We start from the raw sequence: 25,323 nt of genomic DNA on the forward strand, positions 1-25,323 counted from the left end.
TCATTGCTACAAGTACAACCTTCAATTGCATATTTCAGAATCAAGTTAGAAACAAGCCCAAGTCAAGTTCTCTTTGCATAAAAGGTCATGGAATTGGCATATCAGCAGTCAATCTGTGTAATTAATGACTATTGGAGTATACAGTGAATACCATCCCCACTACTTACTTCCAGCAGTAAGGGGAAATTCACATGTAATTGACACCCTGGATGGCCCTGTATTCACACTAGTGTTTTCTCTTTTGGTCTTGTCTAGACATTGATTAGGGTGGATGAGCGATGACACATCCAGTAAAGTCAATGGATAATTGATACCAGAGCTGCAAAGAACTTCAGGCCAAGGTTAACTGGCTGGAATTGTTTATCCTGACAATCCTGTAAGGCCCTAAGGGAAATGCAATCAGAAGGCATGCATCTGGTGTCACTGACAGTGCCAACACCAGCAGAATGAGAATCACACTACCCAGGATTTACACTAATCTGGTGGAATCATCAAATTCATTATAGTGATCTCACAGTCTTTGACCTATAACTGTCCAGCTGATGCATAAACAACCACAAAAACTATCGGTAAATACCGTATATATAGTGTATTTACGAGTAGGCTATGTAATTTCATGTCATAACTAGATTTTGTTTCACCAACAAATTATTCCGTACTGTCTGTATGAGCTAGTACATCAGTGTATGTATGTGTGTTGATAGAAAAGAAAAACTTATTATAAACTGTAGAATGAATTGCAATTCTTTCTTCTTTCGAAATACAATAATGTTTTTGTTTGTAGATTTTCAAATATTCCAAACATTGATGTAAACTGACTGAAGTTAGTTGTGTAACACATATGGAGAACTGACCTTTACCCTGTTCAAATAGCTATTTACAATGTTGTCTGCAAAGAATATTTAAAAATTTTCCCTAAATTCTATTCGTTGTTCCCTTTTAATTCACCTCTACTTATGATTTCACACAGTCATCCTTAAAGATGCTGAATCAATAGCTTTTCAACTTCATAACTTTAATCCATGTTTTAAAGCAGAAGGGAAGCTCACTTTATTCATCTCTGCAGGTCTTTGATGGCAGTATTTCTTTTTAGAGTGAGGATGAAGATAAATGGCAGATCTCAGTGGGATTACTGTGCGTCCAAATGTTGATCGATTGCAAATGTCTACTGAGATGGATCTTCCACAATCCCATCCAAAGTAAAATCTCATTGAATATAACATTGGCAAATCCTTATTTGTTTCAGAGTCAATTTGGCCTATCTATCTGTGCAGGATAATCTACATGCTGATACAGACAAGAAGACAGCTCTGGCTGAGGAAGCCATCATGAATTTTACTCTATCTCAAACTCTGATATGCTAATTCAACCCAGAAAGGGGCTTTTTCAAACATGTTCTCCACTGTGTGGCAACACTTTCCAATCTTAAAACAAATGCAAGTCAACAATGTTATAATGTGAATTCTCAGTCAATGAGAACAACATCAAATCTGGAATATGTCATACAAACCGTAACCTTTCACACAGTAAATTTTACATACTGATTCATCTGGTAAAAAACAAACTGTCCTTTGATTCTGTTTCAACATGAGTAAGTATCAGTGAAGGAATTGGAGATGGAGCGAAGTATGAAGCACATAAATCCAAAGCAGTGAATTCTTCTCAGCCTGGGAATGTCATAAACCAATGTTAATTGCTGGCCCAACCTTTATTCACATGCAACTTGCAGTTCTAGACATGCTAATTAGACAACATGCTTGTAAGCAGGGTCAATGTGATACACATTTACGACACTGACACTCAGCAGTAAATATTTGCACTGCTCTGGCTCTACTACAGCTTGTACATCAGTGTGTGCAGCAAGTGAACTAGCTCTCAAAGTGAGAGCAAGAGTCACTGAGATAAGTTGCCATTTGAAAACACACTACAAAACCCACCAATAGTGATTGAGTCCACTGTGTTGTTTTAATTTAAGGATCTTCAGAAGCATTTTAAACAAAAATCATCATAAGATGACAGATCCCCTCGGTCCCCACATATTCAAAAAAACAAATCATCTGATTGTTACCTTAAGTCCAACTTGATGAAAAAAAATTTCTCTCTAATCTGTCTATATACAAAGGTGGTTATGTTGCCATGGAAACAGAAAAAATAAATAATCTAAAAATCCCTAAATAGCAAAAGGCACCAGTTGACAACCTGGTATTTGTTTGTGCACAGTTTCAAGAAAGAGTACCTGTTAATTTTAAGAGAGATGGTCCAGACAAACACACCACTATGCACAGAGTCAAAGTCATTCTTGTTACCATGGAAACAGGAAAATTCCTAAATAGCAAAAGGCAACACTTCAGCCCTTGATTAATACATGCACCAAGTTTGGAGGAAAAGTTTTGAATAGCTTTTCACTTCTGCTCCGGAAATAACACCAACCTCCGTTTCAGCTAAATCCAACTTGTTTCCACGGAAACAGGAAAAGAAAAATCAAATTTTGAAAAATTCCTAAATAGCAAAAGGCACAATTTCAGCCCTTGGTTAATACATGCGACAGGTTTGGATGAAAAGTCTTACCTATTTTCTTGAGTATAGTCCACTCTCTAGCGGATTAAGTATTCTTTTTATAAAAAAAAAATTTCAAATATTATGCACAGAAAAAAATTACACCGTACCCCTTCAGCGAATTCCGGTAAACGGTTGGTCTGCCAGGCATTGTTTTACATCCAGGGATTAAGATTACCTTGCGGATTTTCTCATAAGCTAAGCCGGAAAAAGCAATCAGCTGTACCCATCTTTTCTTGGAATCTACCAGTGATTCGGTTCAAATGTACCCAATGATATAACTTTAAAGGATTTTGATGCAAAGATCTGGAAAAATTGTATCTGAAACTATTTTTTTATCAGGAATAATATATTCAAATATGTTATTTCAGTTGCAGCTTTTACTAAATAATTTAAAAATAATAATAAGCCAAAGCGTAGAACTTTGGTGCAGCTGATCACTATTGCCAGTTATTTTTGTTCACATGGAGCAATTTGACCAGTCACCGTCGAGGCTCTACGCATGTGATCACGAGAAGTACATGTTGACATAGAATCATCAAACTACAACAAATATGATTTTTAATGAGTCAAAGTATGGCATTTATGATATATGTATCCATTCTCTGTTAACTAAAGTTTGTTTCAAGACGTCAATAGCGGTAATCTGACCATGGTTGCTGTTAATAACAGTGAGTTGTGCGATCTTCTGATCGTTTCACACACAATTTCGCCATATTTATTAAACAATATTAAAAGGAATTTGGAATAAAATTAATGAAAGAAGTTACAAACATAAGTCCAGATATACAATAAACACTTTTAATAACCAGACAATGTAATTACAATTACTTGCATACTTCAGTATGGATTTGTTGACATGGTATTTCCGGTGTTACGTGCTCACGGTAATGTCTGTGAATTGGGGGAAAAAACATCAAAACTCATTATGGCGTGTATAATGCGTGCCCTCTTCTACACAGCTGTGTTTTTTTGGAAAAAGAGTGTGCACTATACTCAGGAAAATACAGTACCCAGTTTCAAGTTGTGCTACGGAAACGACACCAAACCCCACACGTTTGAGACTGTCCAAATTCTGTTCATGGAAATCAAGAAAGAGAAAAATCCCCCAAATCCCAAAATAGCAAAAGGCATCACTGGAGGACCTGGTTGATATATCTGCTAATTTTTGTAAAAAAATATTGAATTTTGAGTTACGCTCTGGAAACAAAATGATTATGGACGGACAGACGGACGAGCCGACCAGTCCTTGTTTTGGTCCCTAACACCGAGCACCAAAAGAGTAACAAGTACCATCCTTTAACCTCTTTTGGTATGACGCGCCAGGACCACAGAGGCGGTCACTGACACACAGACACATCTCAGGAGCAATATGTATTATAAGTATGATAATATTGAAGACTTCACTTTCCATAGCATTAAGGTAAAGGACAACACAAAACAATATTCAATGACTGCCATTGGAGCAAATAATAATACTTAGTTAATTGTTTAACAAAAAGTTTGATAGCTAAAACATGAACACCATAAACCAAGAGAAAATGTGAAGACTTTTCCAAAATAGTAAACATTAAAAAGGAAATTCAATGTCATAACTGATAAGAAAATCCATACATTACAAACAAATGCTTTCAGACAATGGGACAACACATTACTACTTCAACTCTCACATTGCAAAGGAACAGCTTTCATGTCAGCTTCCATCCATGACACCACAGATCAGCAGGATGGTCAATTTCACTACAGCACTTTCAAGATCAAAGAATAGGCTTTCAGTTTCACATGAAAGCTCATAATATTCTACATCATAACTGGATACTGACAAGCATACTGAGTGATAAGAGCATGCATTTTAGAGCTAAACATAGAGAAATGTAAATATGCCATGTATGTCAGAGGCAATGGTGGAGTGAGTTTGTCAGCCATCATGAAGAGATAGTCGGCAGACAGGAGGTGGGTGGGATATTTTCTTTGGACACATAGGGACTGTCATCAGCAAACATGTAATACTTGTTTGTCAATCTTTCATTATTATGTTCACATATACCAGACAAATTGTTACAAACATACAGGACCTTAATCCATGTTGAATTTCTTAATAAACAGCTTTTTCCATGTTTTAGATTAATATTTTATGAATTTTGTGACTTTGTGAATTTTGTACATGTACATTTAAGTACATAAGAAATACTGTTCCAAATTAATATGTTTAAATTTAAACTGGGATTCTGCCATATGTTTATATTCAAAATTTACCAATCCTGTTCGTTCTTCTACTTAACAAATTAAGCAATATATCACCTGGAAACCTGCGAAATTAAAAAAGAAATATTTGCATTTTTTCAAAGAGCATATTCTGAAGAAAACATTTCTGATAAGATAATCACACAATGCAACATTTGATGTGATTGTGTGTAACCTTAATAGAGAAACAGAATTTTAGCATGTCTTTAGAATTGTTCTATTGAAAATATCTTGACTATTTATCATTTCAATTTGCTGACATCCTTACAGAACATGTTTTTGAATATGATAATCTGAAATACTGAATATTAACAATAATTTACTCACAAGTAATGTGAAGGTGTTCCATACATATCTCTCATAGCACCATTACTCCAAGACACTTTCTCTCCCACACTAACACCCACACATGACTGGCTGCCTGTCATGTCATCTGGTATCACTTCAAGCACACATTTACACTGACAACACTGGTTGCTCATATACACAGCTTTTCAAACATCAGCAACAACAGTAATCACATACTTTTGAAACACAATACTCTCAATAATAGAGAAGCCTAAACTGTAACCTCGGCCAATAAATCAATACACCAAACCAGCATCTTCAGATATGACCTGGTCATGACAGTCATTGACATTAATCAACTAAACTGACAGATTTACCAGTTAACAGGAATATTGACACAATAACAGCATCTGGGCTGTACTATTGAGTATGTGAAGTATGAAGCACTGTTCACCTAGAGGAGGTGCCTGTGCTGAACCAGTGCATGCATGTTTTATGGAAACATGACTGCTCCCTGTTGTCAATCCAACCAAGCAGGGGTTTCAGATGAATACCTGTCTTTGTCTGTTAAATCAGTCTCATCCACATCATATAGTCCTCCTGTCTCTTTGTCTAACCAGCATAACTGCTAATTAACTCAAGGAAACAGTTGAATTCAAGGTAGTGCAACACAATACAATTTGATTTTAATCTCTTTGATATTGACCCAGTCAGGGTTCATGTACTGTCTTTATTCAATTACGATGAATGTCTTCGCAAGTTCTTATTGAGATTGTAATATTTTCATGGGTCTTCTCATCATGAAGATAATTATTTCTTTCATGTTTTCAACATTTCAGAAGGAGGTGCAGTGAGACGAGGTGAAATGGGGTTTAATGTCACGTTCAAGATTGTTGCACTTATTTAGCAATGTGCTTTTGTGTGTGCGTACTAGTACAGATCACACTTGATTTTATAGTGCTAGTCCACTGAGATACCATGCTGCAGTTGAACATGAATACCCCACTCAGTCACAGTATACAGACTCCGAGCCTACCAGTCATTCTTTTAACACTGTGCAGGGTAACAACAAGTACCATTTCTTAACATCAAACTCCTGACCTTCCGCTCTCCAGGCGCACGCTCTGCCACAAGACCACAGACACGGTCTGTTTCAGAAGGAAAAGTCATGAAGCAACAAAGAGGCACATCTGGAGAGAGACCATGCCAGTGACAGTTTAAAGTGATATGTCAGTTACATTATTGGGGTACATCAGAATCTCCCTTACCACTAACATCAACTTGATAAAGACAGGCAAGATTGTGTCAAGATTTTCGAAACGATGTTAGCTACAATTAATGTTAACAATTTGCGTTCAAAGATAAGATATCTTAAGTTTAAGATAGATTTTAGAAATTATCGTAAACCTGTCGCAGATCGTACAGAGCTATGGAGCCTTTCGTAACTCTGACAGAGAACTCATTTGTGTTAGAGACTGAAAAGGCGGGGTGTTTCCCAGTGACGTCAAGTGGATTTCCTAGCCACTAGCAATAACAACATGGAGAAGTGTTTGTTTGTTGTTTGACGCTGCACTCCGCTATACACATGGAGAAGTGACACGGAATTCAGGATCACATTGTCAGGTCACACTGTTTACCACGCAACTATTTGAGTAACATTCCGTACAATCCTGTATATGTCCTACATGTAGACGTTTTGTTCTTATGATAAAAGATGACTACTATTCGTGTGCCATGCAAAGGCATTTTTCAAACCCAAATCAATAAGTGTTGTGTTACCACAATATAGCTATTAGAATTGAAATAATGTGCAAAAGAGATACTTCACTATATTCCCTTCAAATTATCCTCTCGCGAGCCTGCAGAACTTTATGTTAACACATCACGTACAAAGTCAAATCACAATACAGCTTGTTTTTTTTGTGTTTACATGAAAAGTCAAGTTTATAGAAAAAACACCAACATTATACCCGGAAACACTCAAAACAAAAATTGTTCAGGAAGCAGTGCAACCACAAGCGAATTATAATGACAATGCACGGTTCTTTTGTTATTTACATATCTAATATACTTCACGAATAAACAAAGCACTCAAATACAATATCAAGCTATTTGTTTTTAGAAGGTGTAATTTTTCTTTTTATTCTATCTAGATCCATATTTTTTTTCAAAATTTGAAATTGACATTAATTTTCACTTACAGAGGGAGATAATTTAGGAATTGTCAAGTTATGTTCTCATGGAAAACGCCACAAGTTAACATGAACATACATATAATGTAGTCCTTTTCTATCCCTTTGAATTAAGGAGAGCTAATTAACTGATTATTCCACAAAATTCAAAGATTATTGTGGTGAAAATGTCCATTTTATATTGATCAATAAATTTCATTCAATAAACATTTTCTGCAAAAAATATATTGGAAAGTGAATTTTGGACAATGTTCAAAATATGTTACTTTTTGACGACATTAAAAACCCAAACTAGCATGAGAACCCCCTTTTTTATTTGATTTTTTTTAATTGCCATTCTTGAAAATACAATACAATATGAAACTGTGTGCTTAACTTTTGCTGTCAAAATATCAATAAATTGCTATATTTAATGGAATATAGTCTGTCTTACAGACCCTGATACAAATATATATCAAATACAGCCAATGCAAGTCTATAATGTTTGGCAAGTCTAGATTACTACTGAAAATGAGTCACAGGGCTCCCTTTTATTTTATTTTTATTAAGATAATTGAACAACTGTTTTTTTCTCTATAATATCTTAATTTCAGAGACTAGATGTTTGTCTCAATGGAATACATCTATGGCGTTAATTAATCACCTGTTTTCGAAGAATGCAGTTATTCAACAGACAATATTTAATTACTTGTTATGAAATATTTTTCTTTCAATAATATAGATAACTTTGGTGTTGTTTTCAAAACAAAACAAAATACAATTACTTTTGCTAGAAAAACATTAAATATACTCTTTATACAAATATGCTATATAAACGTATTTGATCACATGTATTTCCTTGTTAAGGTCACGGTCACTACCATAGCCTGCTGACACCTTCCGTTTTTTTCTTCCCAAATTATCGAAAAGGTATGTTTTGTGCATCTTGGATGAAGATTAAATAAACTTACCACAGGTATGGGTCTATATTAGATTTATGACAATCTTGCGATATCTTATCTTAGAGCTACCATCGTTTTGAAAATCTAGGTCCTGACCCATAAATACTAAAAGGAAAGATGTCTGTAATTAATGTCACCAATGAAATTAACTACCACCTTCTAAACTGGCACTGGTTGCTAACAAATCACATCATAGCCTTGGTTGTGACTCTAATGGACCCTGAATAAGAACAAAATTATTTCTATATTGCCAAATCACAGCATAGAAGAACCTACATTTCCACTTCATATGAATATCCCAACAAGGAATACAAGACTGGACTTCACAAATTGAAAAGAATGTCAGAAAGGCTTTTTGCATGAACAAAAATGAAACTCAAAAATTGTTTGGCATAACATTAATCAAACTGAACATTTGTTTGTTTAATTGTTGTTTAACGCCGCATTCAGCTATATTCCTGATATATTACTGCAGCGTGTAAATAATTGAGTCTTGACCAGACAATCCAGTGATTGACATCATGCACAGGAGCCACTGGGCTGCCAAATCACCAGATCCCTCATAGGGAGACTTCTCATTTAATATTCATTAATAATCATCTCAACATACAAATTAATAATACCAGTTCCTCACAAGATAAGCAAAAAATAAGAATTTCAGTAAGTGAGTTGGAGGTAAAATTTCAGTATCATATTAATGTTATATTGGTATTAATCTGACCATAAGACATTTATTTCTGAGGCATATTGATATAACATATAAAAATGTTATAATTTGTTTGAATGAGTGGACAGGTATGAGATCACATACACCACGACTGTCATAGTATTTTTTTCCATTCGCTATGGTTTAATAAATGTCATTTCTGGTGTCAGGAGTAAACTGTCTTTATTCATCTCTTACAGAAACACTCTCTTATTATGCTGCATAAAATTATTTGAAACCCTGCAGATTGTCTCCACCCACAATGGCTGGGCGACATTTGGTAATCAATATTTAACAAATGTGATGTATAGTGCGTAATACAAATTATATCTTGTTGAAACTGACATGCTGCAAGCAAATTGCTATTTTCCATCATAAACTCCAGTTTTGAGCCGAAACTATCAGATTCAAATAACTAGTCATGATATCTAGATGAGTTTGGCCTGACTTGATACGGTGTAGTTTTCAATCATGCTAAATGTACAAGCTAGCCATTGCTGCAACCAGGACAATATTGATTATTATTCTACAGATCATAATCCGCAATTTCATCAGGCAAACTTGCCACAAGCAACATGTATCGCCTTTCAATAACCAATCTTTTTATCAAACTATCATAAGATTCATAACAGACTACTTTCATAGCGTACCACTAAAATTGTTCTTCTGTCATAAAGACATCCACAAGTTAAATAGTTAATGACATTATTTTTACCATAACCTAACATAATCCTCCCTAACAAATCATAACTTAACTGTTACATTTGTCTGTGGCATGAAAAATCAGAATACACAGCATAATTACTTAATGTTCAACATACAAGATACAATAAAAAATCCATCTAAAATAACATAATACATCATCAAGGTCCTAAACCAAGAAATCTTTTCTTAATTTCAAAAATCAAAATTGAAATGGTTTCAAAATGCCTACAAATAAGCAAGCACTTTGTCTAACTTGTATGAATGCCCAGCTTTACGATCAGCAGTAAAGATGTGTAGTCAGGCCTGTCTAGCAACTTGACCTTAAATCTATTACAGGAAACTGAACATAAACAAAGGAAGCAGCTGGGATTTATGACTATCACACAGTTATTATAGTATGTACAGCCTATGAGCCACTCACATACACAAGGCATACTGTGACTAAAGTACACCACTTGGCATAGTCAGTTGGTGGTCTACCTCCGTCATTGTCTGCAGGATCAAAAACATCAACAAACACTTACCTCACCTTATAGGTTTCTTCCTCTTCCTAGGTTAGTAAAGCTTGTTTAGTCCACAATAGATTTGTAAACAGCGAGCTTGTAAAAGTAACTGCTATCCTAAATGGTTTTGTGTCGCCATAGAAACAAATGTGAATGGTTTGAAGGTGGAATGAAGACTTACCTTTTCTTAGTAGCTATCACGCTTGGGGCTTTAATGGATGGGATATCCATGGGTACCTGAAGGTAAGATAGGAACAAAGTGTCATTTTTAACAAACATTCCCCATAGAAAGTAATCCTGAATCGGAAATTCTGCCCGGAAATCCACAACACAGTCACAGTGTGCCCTTAGAACAAGTCATTTGCCACACTAAAAATATGAGATGTGGTCGCGTTCATTTCCTCCAAAGGGGGAGACAGGGTGGTATGAGTTTCTCAGAAATTAAATGGGTGGGTAACTGCAGCGGCTTGTGCTGAGCCTGAGAGTAAATAGAGCATGCACAAAATGAAACTGGGAAAGTGACAAGGAATTTTGACTATGATCTCCGTGTTTTGTCACTTGAATGAGTGTCATGCCACCTATCACCCCTCCCTTTGAGTGGCCATGCTAGGTATGCTAACCCAGCTGCTAAACAAAGATTGAGCTGGGATATCTTGTAGCAGTTTAATAACACATAACTCCAGTGGTTTTCGTAACAGGATAGCACAATTTCCTTTTCCACATTTCTTTATTTTAGCACTAAATTTACGAACAATTATTAGCACATGAACACACCTGTCTGTGAGACAACCTATCAATTGACTTTTCATGTTGGCAGACAAGACTGATATATTATTTCTCTTGTCTATATTTAACATTATAATTTCAATCATGTACAATTTATTAATATTAGGCTTTTCATTTCTTGTTAAAAAACTCCACCACACATCATGGCTTTCTTTAAAAATGATTCCATTATTAAAACTGTAAATATAAACGGAAAAAAAATTTGAAATGGGCTTTGAAAAAGATATGTACTATATTATTTACATTAAATTCCCATATTAAAGTATTATGTTTACCATGTTAAATGACAAAATAGTCTGGTTACAGAGCAGAATTTGGAGACAGTGAATGTCTTGTGAATCTCAACAAGCATCTTCTGAATACATTACAGTGGAAACCAGACAACATAAATATATCAACAACTCTTTTTTCTATCTAATATTAGGGATACAATTTGTAATGTTCTTCACAAAACTGTGTTTCCACATTATTGAGAACTAATGCACAATGCGTTTCAAAACTAGACTGAAAGCTAATTCTAGACTTTAGGTAAATTAATATTGTGAAAGAAACATCCCATATTGCCATCTAGCAGTCCCATACAAATTCTGTGATTGCACTATCATTGAAAGATTTGCAGAAAACACAACTTAGAAAAGCAGAAAAGTCTCGGAATGTGCTCTTTTTAATCAATCAATACAAAAATTTCCTTCAAACTTTATTATCAAATTTTGCACTTGAATTATGCCCCAAAAAATTGAACATGTGATTCAACATACAAAATATGAATCCTGCAATGACATTTGCAAATCATTCTCACTCATAAATGTTCTTGTGGTAATATGACAAGATAAACTATGTTTACATCTAACCAGAAATAAATAGCAGTGACACAATGCATATTTATTTGCATAATTTCATGTATTACCAAATAACAGTTTATAATGATACTTAGCAGAAGTAATTGTTTTGGATTTGGATTCGAGGTTTTGAAAGATGAGATTTTACTGCAGAATTTGACGAAGAATGTTGTCATTCAACCACCGAATTTTTGGATTTATACCGTAGCGAGAAGAGTATTTTTGTTGCCATCCTGTCATATGTTAAGTATAATTTTGATTTTGCCCCTAAAATGAGAAGACAAAAACAATTTAGACCAAAAAGACACTTATTTACCCCACTAAGTTTAATGAGGATATCTTTAAGGGTTTATTTTAGCTTTGCCCTGGTAACAAGTGAATGTGCATAATGCCACAGTCAGCAATATGACTATGAGCAACATCAACACTGTGGTGTTTCAATAACACGCAATCAGCCAGCTTGCACATACAGTTGTAACTCCTTGATCCTCATTTGCTGGTAGTATTTTGGACTCAGTCTACCTTAAAACCTTGAAGGTGCTCCGATTCAAGACCAGTTCTTACTTTGTGTTCTTCAAAGGACAGAATGGACAAATCATGCAAAATTCAATATACCACTTAGTGAATAAACGTGCAAAGTTCCAAAAAGACATTGCTGGCGATTTCATAGTTCTGCTCCAGAAACAAAAAGAGCCAAGCGTATTAGCATGAGTGAAAGTTATTTTTCAGTCAGCAATAAATGGGCCTGAACAAGGCAGATCAGTGGTTGATAAATGAGTAACCTTCCAAGTCATTGGGGTACAAAGATGATCAGCCTTGTCAAACATTACAACTATCACATTTTCTTGTTAGCACAGCTTTACATGCATTAGGCATTGGGGATCTATTCTATTCAAGCAAATGTTTGAAATTACAAAGGACATTATTAACCAACATGCATGAAAAGATCCATAAATTTCAAACAATTTATAATTTTGACACATTTGTAACAGAAACCCAGATGAGACAAAAGCTTGTTTGTATATCACAACTGTGTTTAATTGTTGTGGGAACCTAACAACTCAAAATAAAATTTATTTGTACAATTGTCTAAAAATCAAGAAATTATTAGGGTTTTTTTAACAGATATTTTCAGTTTCAATTTTTCAATTCTGACATTGCACAAGTTAAAAATAATTTAGACAAAACTCCTACACAATGACTGTGATTTAATGTCTGTAAGTTTTGAAGAAAGAATTAATCATATAACAATTCTCTTGTGGCATTACTGTGAGAGCTCATATGGTTCTGAATCTTATATTTTTTTAAGCATATACTTTTAAGAATACTCATTCCTCGAGGACAGTAAAAAAAATTCTACAGCAATAACAAATGTTATGGAATGCCATGACAGATTAGCATCACATCTCTAATCCTTCAAAAATAATCTGGGATCCTCTAAGCTATGTTCTTTTTTAGCAACTGAGAGTGAGTCAAGTATTGAGGTTTACACCACACCTTGAGCTCTGGCTTATAATGTTTGGGAATAAACAAGGTTGGAACTGCAATGACCACCATTTGTTATAATACTGTCTTCATGCAGTTGTATCATTACCTCCAGCTGCAATCATGATATACCATGTTTATAATGTAAGCCTGGACTTAACAACCATTCATCACTTTGTCAAACCATTGTTTTTTGCATGCAGTGGTTTTGCCACTAATGGTATTCTCTAGCTGAGACTTGTCACTCAACTGATTAATGACAAAACGCTTCAAATTTTTCCATTGAAATTAATATTAACTTTAGATTTTATACCAGTGGGTAGTCAATGTAATCTTGAAATCTAGCTATGACATTATTTTTCAAGGTGCAATCCATATGATTAACGTAATGCTGATTCCGCTTTCAAGGACAAAGAAAATGCATTCCTTTCAATCAATAAAAGCAGCGGAGACACACAATTTATGCTGTCTCATTGTTTTTCTTTCCAATTCCAGATTAATTTATGTGACATATCTCTCTAAAATCTCTGAAAAATTGAAGTGGGACAAAATGTCCTGACAAGCTAAAAGTAACTTATTCCTCTATTGCATCAGACTGCCAGTCAAAGTGTCATCCATTTCTAAATGTAAGATCTATTTTAGTCTCCCTTGCCAAAGTAGTGACAAGTCGCTCCACCCCCACACAAACTTTGGAACTAGCACCACTTAAACAATGTCATGGAGGACCTGATAGATGCACAAATACCAACTAGTCTCATTTCAGTAACTAACAAGCCATTCATTTCTTAAACAATGGGGATAATCAACAGCCTATGGGGAGGAATCATATCACAGAATGCCTGTCGTGCTAGCCTCATTGTGACTAATTATGAATGAGTCCCATCTAATGAAACCCATCCCACGCCTTATGTCCTTCCATAGCCAAGTTTTAGGAGTGAAGATAAGATTTTGTTGAACATGTGAAGAAGTAGTGTTTGGGCCAGTTTACATAACTTATGTTGCATGTCCAATGTTCATTCAACACAGGTCAGGAGTAACAAGGCACTGGCTTATCATCCTGGTCCCAATGCATGGGTCAGCAAGTGGGGTAGTTTCCAGTATTTACTTTTATGATCAAAATACTTACTGATGAAAAATCATGCTATTCTTTTTTTTTTTGAATTTATGGCCTGCTAGTAGTTCATCTATGGTCATCGAAACAGCTGTAAACATTTCTGTGGCACTGAATTATGAAATTGGTGTCAATATTCATACATTTTTATCGATAGAGCACTGACATTAAAACGTTATTGTTACATTGATACCGCGAAAAACAATGACATCCGTAACTATCACACAGGTTTGTGGGCAATCTGAACTTGTGTACTGCAACATCACCTTCCCTCTGCTTGGCAAAATAGGTTATATATATTTTTAACAACCACAGTTTCATTGCTGTTATTATTGCTTTTTTAAATAAACATATATGACTGTTGGCGTTAGTTTACAGAACACAACATAAAGTTTCTACAATTTTACTGAGAATTCAAGTCATGTTTCAAACCTCTCATTATAGAACATTTCACATGTTGTCATGGTAAGTATCTGAAGTAAAATAAAAAAACCATGCAGAGGGTGTGAGTGTGCGTGCGTGCGTGCGTGCGTGCGTGCATGCATTTCAATTTAATCTGCCACACTTGCATGCTACCTTCCTAATCCTACTGCAGGCAGAAGGATTGGTAAATAGACATTGACACCTGACGCCTATACAACTTCAAACTGAAAATACTGTGTGGGCAAAAAAACAGAAATAGAACAGAAGCATAATGATTGAATCACAGTGTCTGATACAATTTGACTAACATGTTCAACATTTTAAAATCTACACTGATGTCCTGAGGATGTTATTAACTCTTTCAACACCAGTCAACAAGAAGAATTTACTGCTGGGACACCGAGTTCCCAGAGACTCTTGTGTGATAGATGAAGCCAACATTTATGAAAGAAAATACCTGCTTGTAAAATATATTTGCTACTACATGTTATACACCATTTGAAAGGTCTGATCCTATGGTTTATAAATATGAAAGTTATGTTTTTCACATAATATAAAATAATGCATTTACAACTTAATTAAATTCGTTGTAAATAAAAAAAGTAAGCTAACACGTTGTTAACATCCAGATTAAGGACCAAGGAAGCAAAAACATTGACGATTTTCGGCAAATATATGATTTCATAATATCCACGTACCTATTTCTGTTTTATTTTCATTGTTTACGTAATTGGAAAATCATTTAAAAAAGAATTATAAATAGTTTCTGTCATCACCCATTTCCCGATAACAGTGACTGTCCGCTCAGTAAAATGAAGAAATACCCCAGTTTTCAAGGTTTCGTATGAATAACACGTTCGTCGAAGAATGGCATATGACACATCGCTGGAAAGCTTATTCCTTCATCTGTACGCTCGTAACATCGCCTGTTTTTTTCTGTAGTTATAACAAGCGATTTCATTGGTTTCTAACGACGCTTTCTTGCCGAAATCTGCTACAAGTTTCGTGATTGGTCAATTTTGAGCACGTGACCTAAGGCAGCCAATCATATTACAGCTGTGATACCATGCTCGTGTTCGATAAATTACAGAAGTTGGGGAAAGATTTTTGTTAAATCCTGTTATTCTAAACATTTTGAGCAGGAAATCACGATATATATTAAAAATATTGAACTCTGTGAATGTATTGTGCTAGGTTACGAGCTGTGACAAAGATTTTTCATGCATATATTTTTGCATTAAACATCATGTCCGAGCCAACAAGTCAAGGCGACGAAAGCCGAGATTTCATTTGACTTACATTACACGCGATCGCACGAAAAGATTGAAATAATAACTTAGATGTAAGTTTGATTACTTTTAGATATATTTTTGTTGATTTTATTTATTACTTTGTGTAATATATTTAAAGATTTGTTTAAAACGTCTTTATTTTGCTCTTTGACATGTTTGATGTGGACCCGTTGTCGAAATGTGTGTCCGAGAATTTTATTTTCAATAACATCGCGGGAAATAGTGAATAATTTTTTAATTTATCGATAAAAAATGATAAATTGAAATGTGATAGATTTTATAAATGAATGATATTACAGGTAGGTCCATAAAAATATATACTATTTTGACGTGACTACGGCTTGGCCGGATAACCGGCCTACGGTGTTGAAAGAGTTAAAGGACCAAACAAGCTACATATCATATCAAGTCATCATTACTCAATTCTGATATATAACAGAAAAGCCATGGACAACAGAAACTAAGAAAATCTAACTCCAACCCCTATGATGTACTGCACTGTTAATGCAATGATCACACATTTTCCTTCATTTCTCTAAATATTTGGAAAATATACTGCAGATTAGCAATAGGCTTAAAAAAACTTGTAATTATTCATTAAAATGACACATGATAGATTTTCTTTCATCCATTTACTTTACATGAATGCATTTTGATCCATTACATGAAATTACAAAAACATTTTTGTGAAAATTCACATGCTTTGACAGCAAGCCATTATCATGTGGAATGGACTTTTACCATGTTTATGTCCCTGAAAACAATGAGGCGAATCCCCCTAGGGAGAGCTGGCTGACAAACATAATGACCCTGCTGTGTCAAGTAGGATTATATTGTTATGTCATGTAAATATCAGATATTAAAGTTCATACATACTTGCTCAGTTTCACTGTCATCACTGACATGTAGGTCATCAGCAAGGGAGCTGAAACGAAAGAAATAGAACATGTAGAATAATTTTAAATAATTAATGTATGCCAGTTTGCTGTAGAAGATATCTGTAGAAGCTTCATTATACCACTGAAAGTCAATGACAATTATTCTTCAAGATCTCTCTTTCTGTTCAATCTTGAATAATTTTTTAATTTGAAGTTTACACGATATAAGGTTTTCCATTGGACGAGAGGTCGGTCACATGACTGCGAAATTGACGTTCATAAGTGTATGAACGACACAATTTGACGTTCATACGTTTTTCACGGGATCCTCTTCTTGAAATGATGTAAACACTGACGGACTACTTCCACATTCCTGGGGAAACCCCTGGGAATTCCCTTGCACGAAAACATGCATAAGCGTTCTTTCTGATCATTTAGAACCTTTATTCTTGGTCTCAGCGTTTCAGTATACATTGAGAAATGTCAGAGAGCGTGACTGCATGATTGTTCACGAATATCCTAGCTACGGCCTATCCTAATGTCTATACTCGATCCGTGCCTAGGCTGACATTGACAGTCTCCAGCAATCTATGAATTTACCTTAGTGTCTGTTTGACGCATCTTTATTCACCTTTCAATGATCATGCAGCCAGTTTATCAATGATGACTAACACATGTAACCGCCACAGGTTCATTAACAACTTCGGAAATCTCTCCCGTCACGTTTATCGTGTCGGCCATTTTGACGTCTTGTACTTGAAGTAAATATATTGTCATTGTGACTGACTTACTGAGGTAGTTCTTTACAGATCTTTCTCATCTAATGAGGATATGATTTGAACACATGTGCTACGTAAGATGTTTCTGAAGAGCAAGTTGTGCATCCATACGACAATGTCTAAATGTCACCTCTCTTTTTGAGGAACTATTTTACTCCGCGATATAGCTGGTTGTTGTATGGCTGTCAGTGTAAACATGAAGTCACACATACTAAATAAAATTGTGTTTAGATCTTGGCCTACATCCTTTGGGGTAAGAAATTGTGATAAAAAATTATAAGAATTGACCTTCACTTTGTGTGAGTTCATTGGAGTATGAACCTTCATAGAGCGAGGGCCAAACATTGTATGAACGTTGTCGCAAGCTCCGACGTTCATACAGTTTGGCCCTCACTCTTTGAAGGTTCATACTCCAATGAACTCACACAAAGTGAAGGTCAATTCTTAAAAAAACACCCATAACAGTATCAACACAGAAATGTTAGATCAATCTAGTGATTAGAAACATTTGGATACAAATTTCCACTAATGTAACAAAATAGTCATAATGAGTGGGACAAGAATTACTGGCAATGCACCATGCTCAAGTGATCTGTTCATTCAAGTTATGCAAGTAATATATTTTTACTATAAAACAAATTCTTTTGAAGTCAGAACATCTATTCTCAACATATACAAAAAATTATTATGTAGAGTTAGTACTCTTTATAAGTTTCCTTATTATTGAAGACATTTTGTGCCTCAATAATGAGCTTATGCCCCAGGAACATTTGGTGGGACCCAGTTGACCTTCCTGTTTGTGTTATTGACAATGAAGCAATCTCAACAAATACTGGCCAGATACAAATGGATAGATATTAAAACAAACCATATAAATGTCTGTCCTTGTTTCAAATTGTTTTTACCCATGTTCGGTCTTTCTAACCTGAAAATTAGCTTCATACAATACAGGTTATAAATCATAAATCTGGCAAAAGTACGTTTGTAGAGAGAGAGAAAATAATATTTACTTTCACTGACATTCTCAACAGCTGAAGCAAAGAGATCTACATTGTTAATTCAACTGTCCTTAAGCCAGTGCAAACAGAAATTAGGTCAACAGCATTCATACAGAACCTGAACCTGACTAATATAATTGGTAGTGGCAAAGTGTCGATAGAGGAACACATAACATTCATTGATATGGGCTTTATATCACACTTCTATGTCAGACAAATTCTGTTGGTGAATGCCTATGAGACAGGAGACAAACAACCAAAGAAAATATGTATGAGCATGTCTTCTTTCAAAACTGTTCCCCTTCAAAAGGATAGTAATGAGCAGTCTGTACACAATTGGAGTCACATTACAATGTGTCAATTGATCATCAAGAATAGATCTCTGTCCTAGGTAAACATAGTAACTACAGACATTCAGAGTGATGTGAGTATAATTTTGGGTCAAGTAACCATCACCTGTGGATATGATGGGCCAGGTATCAGAAGTACAGGGAAAGCTACATTTGGGACCCATACAGCTCAGAAATGGAAGGATCTTTAATAGTGCTTTTAGATGTATTTTGAGCCCATATACACCAAAATGCCTTACATTTCAACAAATATGAGCAAGTAATGGTCAATAGTGGGTTTTTTACTACGGCAGCTGTGACCAACTTGAAAATCAGATTCAAAGCTCTTTCAACAAATGCAGGTGGCATCATTGGCAGCAACAAGGATGTTAGTTTCAGTTTCATTGGTTCTCTGAGGAGAAGATGTCTACAGACACCAATGCAGGCCATGAGTTATGCTCACTTGACTTTCAGTCCAGATCAACATCATATTGATTGATATCAATTATTCTGTTATGAACAGTGGATATCTTGAGCCCACCCCAAAACGTTTGACAAATAAATTAAGTCTAAAGATAGGCCAATGGGCTCATATCTGCAAAATTATGGTACCATCAGGAAAAAGCAAGTACTACGACACTGCACAAGCATTTCTTGCAAGAAAAAGTCAATATTCTCAAAGTCTTGTGCAGAAGTCAATACTCAGTGATAACCATTGTTGAACAAAATAGTTTCAGTAAACAGATCTCTAAATTTGCCCATAGGGAATCACAGTAATCATTGCGTTTCAATAAAACATTCAACTTTCCCTTGCCAATATCATTATCAGTAGGGCAAAACTGACAGGTATCAAATGTCAACTTTTAGCAAATTTTCATAATCACTGAAGCTGCAAGACAGTCATTCTGAAGCAAGACAACTTTACCTTTGCAAAGGATATTTATAGCTGAAGTGAATGTTAACAATGCATCATATATCTGCCTGCTCAAAGATGCTACTTTATAGAGGATTTATGTATGTAAAGTGTCTTCTCTTACAACATACAAGCTATGTTATTTGTTGTGGAAGTGATCCAAGAGATGTGGAACAGTGTCCATCCTATTAGACTTACTTGCTAAAATTGGGAATTTAACGTGTGCTTTCCGAAATATGCGTATTTCGGGCCTGCAAGGCCATTTAGTGATTGGTCAAAAAGGGTATGTCCGAAACAAAAAGGTGCTTTTAGGGTTGCTTAATTTGGAGAACAAATTTGAAATTTTGAAATATGCCATGCATGTGGGGTTGGGATGGGACTAAATGAAGTTTTGTGACTGTTTGTTTTTATAGGTTTAGAATTTTAGGATTTATTAACAGCTCGTTTGTTGTACTTTTATAGATGCGGCGGAATAGGCCTGTTTTGATTAGATATATGCCTAGTGCTTTATAGGTTTGTTAGTCATTTTGGGGATTTAGTAGCATTGCTAGTGTCATTTGATTGTTGCAGTTTAGTGTGGATTGGAATGTTGAATGCTGGTATATGTGTGCAATATAGTTTACATGTTCAGGAGTTTCTTTTAAGTTGCAGTGGAGGCATTTACGGGTTTGGTGGGGTTTTTTAAAAAATAAATAAAATTTGTAATACTTTTTTTATTCAGGGTTCAGGATACATTGAACACGATATAGTGCATATTAATACAGTGACTGTTTGCACATCATTTGTAATGTGAGATTGATATTACTAGTGATAATAAATGATTTAATACATGATATATATGTATCACATGATGGAGTCCCCTTTTTTTTATCATAAAAACAACAGCCATTCACACTTCTCATAGAAACACCATTTAAACGCTTTCACACAGGGAAGCCACAAGCACTCTCATACACACACACACATTATATTCTCAAAGAGAGATCTCAAATCTCAAGTCAGTGGTTCCAATTGACATATACATATACATATCCTAAAATTCCAAAAGGTTATGGTACTGGATTGAGATTATGAATGTGTCCACATTTGTCATTTATCCAGCTCATAAACTGTTTCCAAAAATTCTGTACAATATCACACTCCCACAAGAGATGGACGATCGTCTCTCTATCATCACTGCAAAAAGTACATTGATCACTGTCAACATTCTTGATATAAAATAGAAATGAGTTGGTTGTAAGTATCCTATGAATTATCCTGAACTGAAACCACCAAAGCTTTGTATCTTTTGGTTATTTTGAAAGGTTTTATAAAAATGGATTTCCAGTTTAATTCACCAAAAATAAATTCCCATTTCTGTCTGGCTTTCCAACTAACCAAAGGTCCCAAAAGTGTATAGTAGGCATGTTTGGACACTTTCTTTAATGAGAAAAGTTTAGTCAATAATAAACTGTAATGTAAAGGGCTAATGGTGTTCTCCATTTTTATGTTTGCCTTCTTAATATAGTTTGAAACTGCAGAAACTATACTATTAAACTGCATGATTGGCAGTGTGAACTCATGTTTTCTACAAAAGTCATTGTATGACAAAAAACAACCATTTATATCTAATAAATCGCAAATTCTATACACTCTTGCATCAACCCACTGTTTCCAAAAAACAGTTTGTTTGTCAATCTTGATATCTGGATTATAAAATAGAGGTTCGCTTACCAGTGCATCAAAAGTGTCAATTGTAGCCTTATTAGAGAGTTCATAAAAAGCCTCCAAACAGTCTTTCCAAAAAGGATTGAGAGTTTGATTACTCAATTTCTGGATAAAAGAGGACCCGTATTTGTGCATAGCGGATAATTTTGGATGACAAGACATCAACAACACCTTCCAGTTGGTCTGATAGTCTTCAGACAACACCTTCTTGATCCAAGATATTTTCTGAGATTTGACATACTTAAAAACATCAACCATCCCCACACCTCCATCTGCAGAGGATTTGCATATCACTTGACGTTTAATTCTATCTGGTTTATTATTCCATAAAAATGCAAACAGTAACTTGTTCAACTCCTTCATAAACTGCTCTGAAGGATTTGGCATTGATAAGAAAAAATAATTCAATTTAGAAACTAATAATGCCTTAATAACTGCTATCTTTCCTAGAGGAGTAATAATTCTTTTCATCCACTTTTTAATGATTTGTTCAATTTCATAAAGTTTCCTTCTAAAATTCAAATCTTCAATTAAATCAAGATATGTGGAGAAAACAATTCCCAAAACTCTAAAAGTTGCTGGATTCCATTTAATATTCAATCAGGTATATACCTTAAATCACTATTCTTTCTACTCCCTATCCAAATAACTTCGGACCTATCATAATTTATTTTTAAACCTGAAATATTAGCAAACTGTTTTAAAGTATGAATTGTTTCTTCGAATGAGGTTCTGCTTCCATCCAAAATGAATTCAGTATCATCAGCATACTGTTCTATGATATTTCCTTTACCATTAATACATAATCCTTTGATATTTTTCTTTTTCTTAACTAATACTGCCAGTATCTCGGCACATAAAAGAAAAATATAGGGGCTGAGGGTGTCCCCTTGACGACATACCCTTTGTATATCAAACCAGGCGATGTTCTTCCATTCACAGTTACACATGACTGTATGTTGGTGTACAAGACATTCATCCATTTTCTGAGGTTACTTCCAAACAGGTTTTTTTTAATTTGGTGTAGGTGGGAGTTTAACTAAGTGTGGCCTGTTTGTATTTTAAGTTAATACTGTCAATTGTTTGGGTTTTATGGTGGATTTTTTTTTTTTTGAGCAGGAGTTTTAGTTTGCGGTGAGATTTCTGATCAGAATTTCTATTAGTTATGTAGAACTGTCTCTTATAGGGAGCATGTCAAGAGTGTGGGTGTTACTGCCTACCGTTGGTTGTGTTGATAGGTCATTGCTACACTAACACTCCATCCAGCCTACCAACACTAAAGCTAAGAAAACCCCTGTGACAAATTATGACTTGGGTTGGTGTCAGTATTCCATCTGATTGCCGTAAATCCAAGCCTGATTGTGGCCTGTTTGTCCCAGCAACATCACCCCTTTACGTTTTTGTAAGCCAAAGGAAAGATTAATTTTGAAACAGAAACAATTCAACATATTGTCATATTGCCACTGTTCCTGTTGTGTTTGAATAGGATTAGGAAAGCATACCACAAGATCATGTGCATTTGCTGGTGATGTTGTAAGGACATAACAATCTCACTAACTTACAGTTGTTTGTATCCCTGGGGGAGCATGTCATTAACACTCAGAAAAATCTATTCTATCTAAGGATATTACATTACATATCCTGATAAATTTCTGTGTATCATAGTTTCTTCACATACAGTTGTTTGACATATACAAAACACTTGTTTGTATATGAATTGAGTAATATTCATGCTGTTTAGGAGAAGTCAACACTGCTTGTCATGAGGTGCTCAGTGTGTAAATTAATGCTGAATGGTAAACAAGCTGTTGAAACTCTTCATGCGTTCTCCATCATGATCAAATAAGGTGCAATAGATAAATATATGTGCAGGCAAATAGACTAGTTTTATTGAAATATTAATGATAAAAATCTACATGGATTTTTTCACTTCATCAAATTGCACTGCAGATCTGTAATGGTTCTTCTATTCATTACTAATGAATAAGGCTTTAACTGGTTATGAAAGAAAAATAAAATAATGCCTGATAAGGGTGTGTGATGTAACTGGTATACTGGTTTATTGCAATACAACCTTCAGCAATACATATATCAAATACAACCCTTGAGTAACGATATTTTCCGATAGCCACAGAAAAATTAATATACAATTAAAACACTATATCTACTATCTTGAGGTATTTGGTTGGACTGGGTTCCTATTTAAACCATATGCTTAACACTGTTTACATGAACATTCCATATCAATGCCGAAATAGGTAGTATCATTTATCCATACAACCAACTTCGCAATCTGAAGTCAATGAACATCAAACAGCACTGACAGAACATTTCTTGTTTTGAATGAGTGAGTGAGTATGGTTTTATGCCACTTCAAGCCATATTCCAGCAATATCACGGCGGGGGACACCAGAAATGGGCTTCACACATTGTACCCATGTTGGGAATCGAACCCGGGTCTTCTGCGTGGCAATCGAACGCTCTAACCACTAGGCTACCCGACCGCCCCCGTTTCTTGTTTTGAGGAGACTAAACACAACAAAGGAAAATCGTCTAGACTTGGTGAAAACTAGTTAGATCTGCAAGCAAACCTTGCTGCCTTAGGTATCTACTTATTTCTTAAAGCCAAACACCAGTGGCTTATACAGACTGTCAAATTAGTTAGACTGTTCCAAGACTGTTCCAAGTGATGTGACATTAGCATTAGTCTATGAACAGGTCTTGCCACTTGGAGTCCATCCAGCAGCAACAACACCAGGAGACCAGAGAGTGTCACATATACTGTCATATATAACATTTTCAAAACAATTGTCTAAATAATCTATGCCATTGCTCTGTTGGCATGATAAAGTTAGTACAAGATATTAAACAGGTTATGTCATGGTTGAAAATGGTTGCCAAATTCTGTCTGCATTTATCATTACACATGGCAATGAAAATAGGACACATTCATGCATAAGACATTACATATTGTCATTCCTGACATTTCAAACCTATCACGCATATCTACATCGAACATGCTTAATTTTGGCAAACCAGAGAAATGTGTCTGGTTGAATTGGAAATTTGAAGAATTTAAACTTGAACACTCATATTTTGATGATACAGATCTACAGAAATGTGCACTAAGGAAAATCATAACAAGACAAATATACAATCATAATACACAAAAATAAACATCTTTCAAAGGACAATCCAGAGATTAATATCATGAGCATCGATCCAAGCAACTGGGATCGATGATATGCATCAACCAAGTCAGTGAACCTGACCACCCGATCCTGTTAGTCGCCTTTTACAACAATCAGAGCTACCTTAGAACTGTAATGACTGTGGAAAAAAAAACAAGATAAAAAAACTCATTTATAGTCTGTATATCTGTATAATTATTTAAAATTGAGCAGTAACTGTGAAAACCAAAATAGACAAGTATTTGTTACAAAGTGACGAAATGTCCCCCGCCTGTATATACACCATAGTACTAAATATGAAGACAATCCAGCGATTAGTTCTTGAGATATTGCGGCAACACCGTTTTCCAACTCCAAAAGCAGATTTGCCTGCTGTGACCTTGAAAATGGGGTCAAGGTCACCAAAACCGACTGGTGTCTGCGGAGTCTGTATATACACCATATGAAGACAATCCAG

General features: G+C 35.1%; 1 protein-coding gene across 1 annotated transcript in view; it reads right to left on the reverse strand.

Annotated features, from left to right (window-relative positions):
- Positions 1–25,323, reverse strand: part of LOC139451131 (AF4/FMR2 family member 4-like) — a 154,090-nt gene that overhangs the window by 57,835 nt on the left and 70,932 nt on the right. Inside the window, exons 8-9 of the mRNA XM_071232927.1 lie at positions 16,948–16,996; positions 10,317–10,372 (exon numbers count right to left, since the gene is read on the reverse strand). Coding sequence (XP_071089028.1) covers positions 10,317–10,372; positions 16,948–16,996 — 105 coding nt within the window. The remainder of the gene's footprint in view (positions 1–10,316; positions 10,373–16,947; positions 16,997–25,323) is intronic.

Source organism: Haliotis cracherodii, unplaced genomic scaffold, assembly GCF_022045235.1.
Source record: "Haliotis cracherodii isolate W230 unplaced genomic scaffold, xgHalCrac1.p SCAF_8, whole genome shotgun sequence".
Taxonomy (NCBI): Eukaryota; Metazoa; Mollusca; class Gastropoda; order Lepetellida; family Haliotidae; genus Haliotis; species Haliotis cracherodii.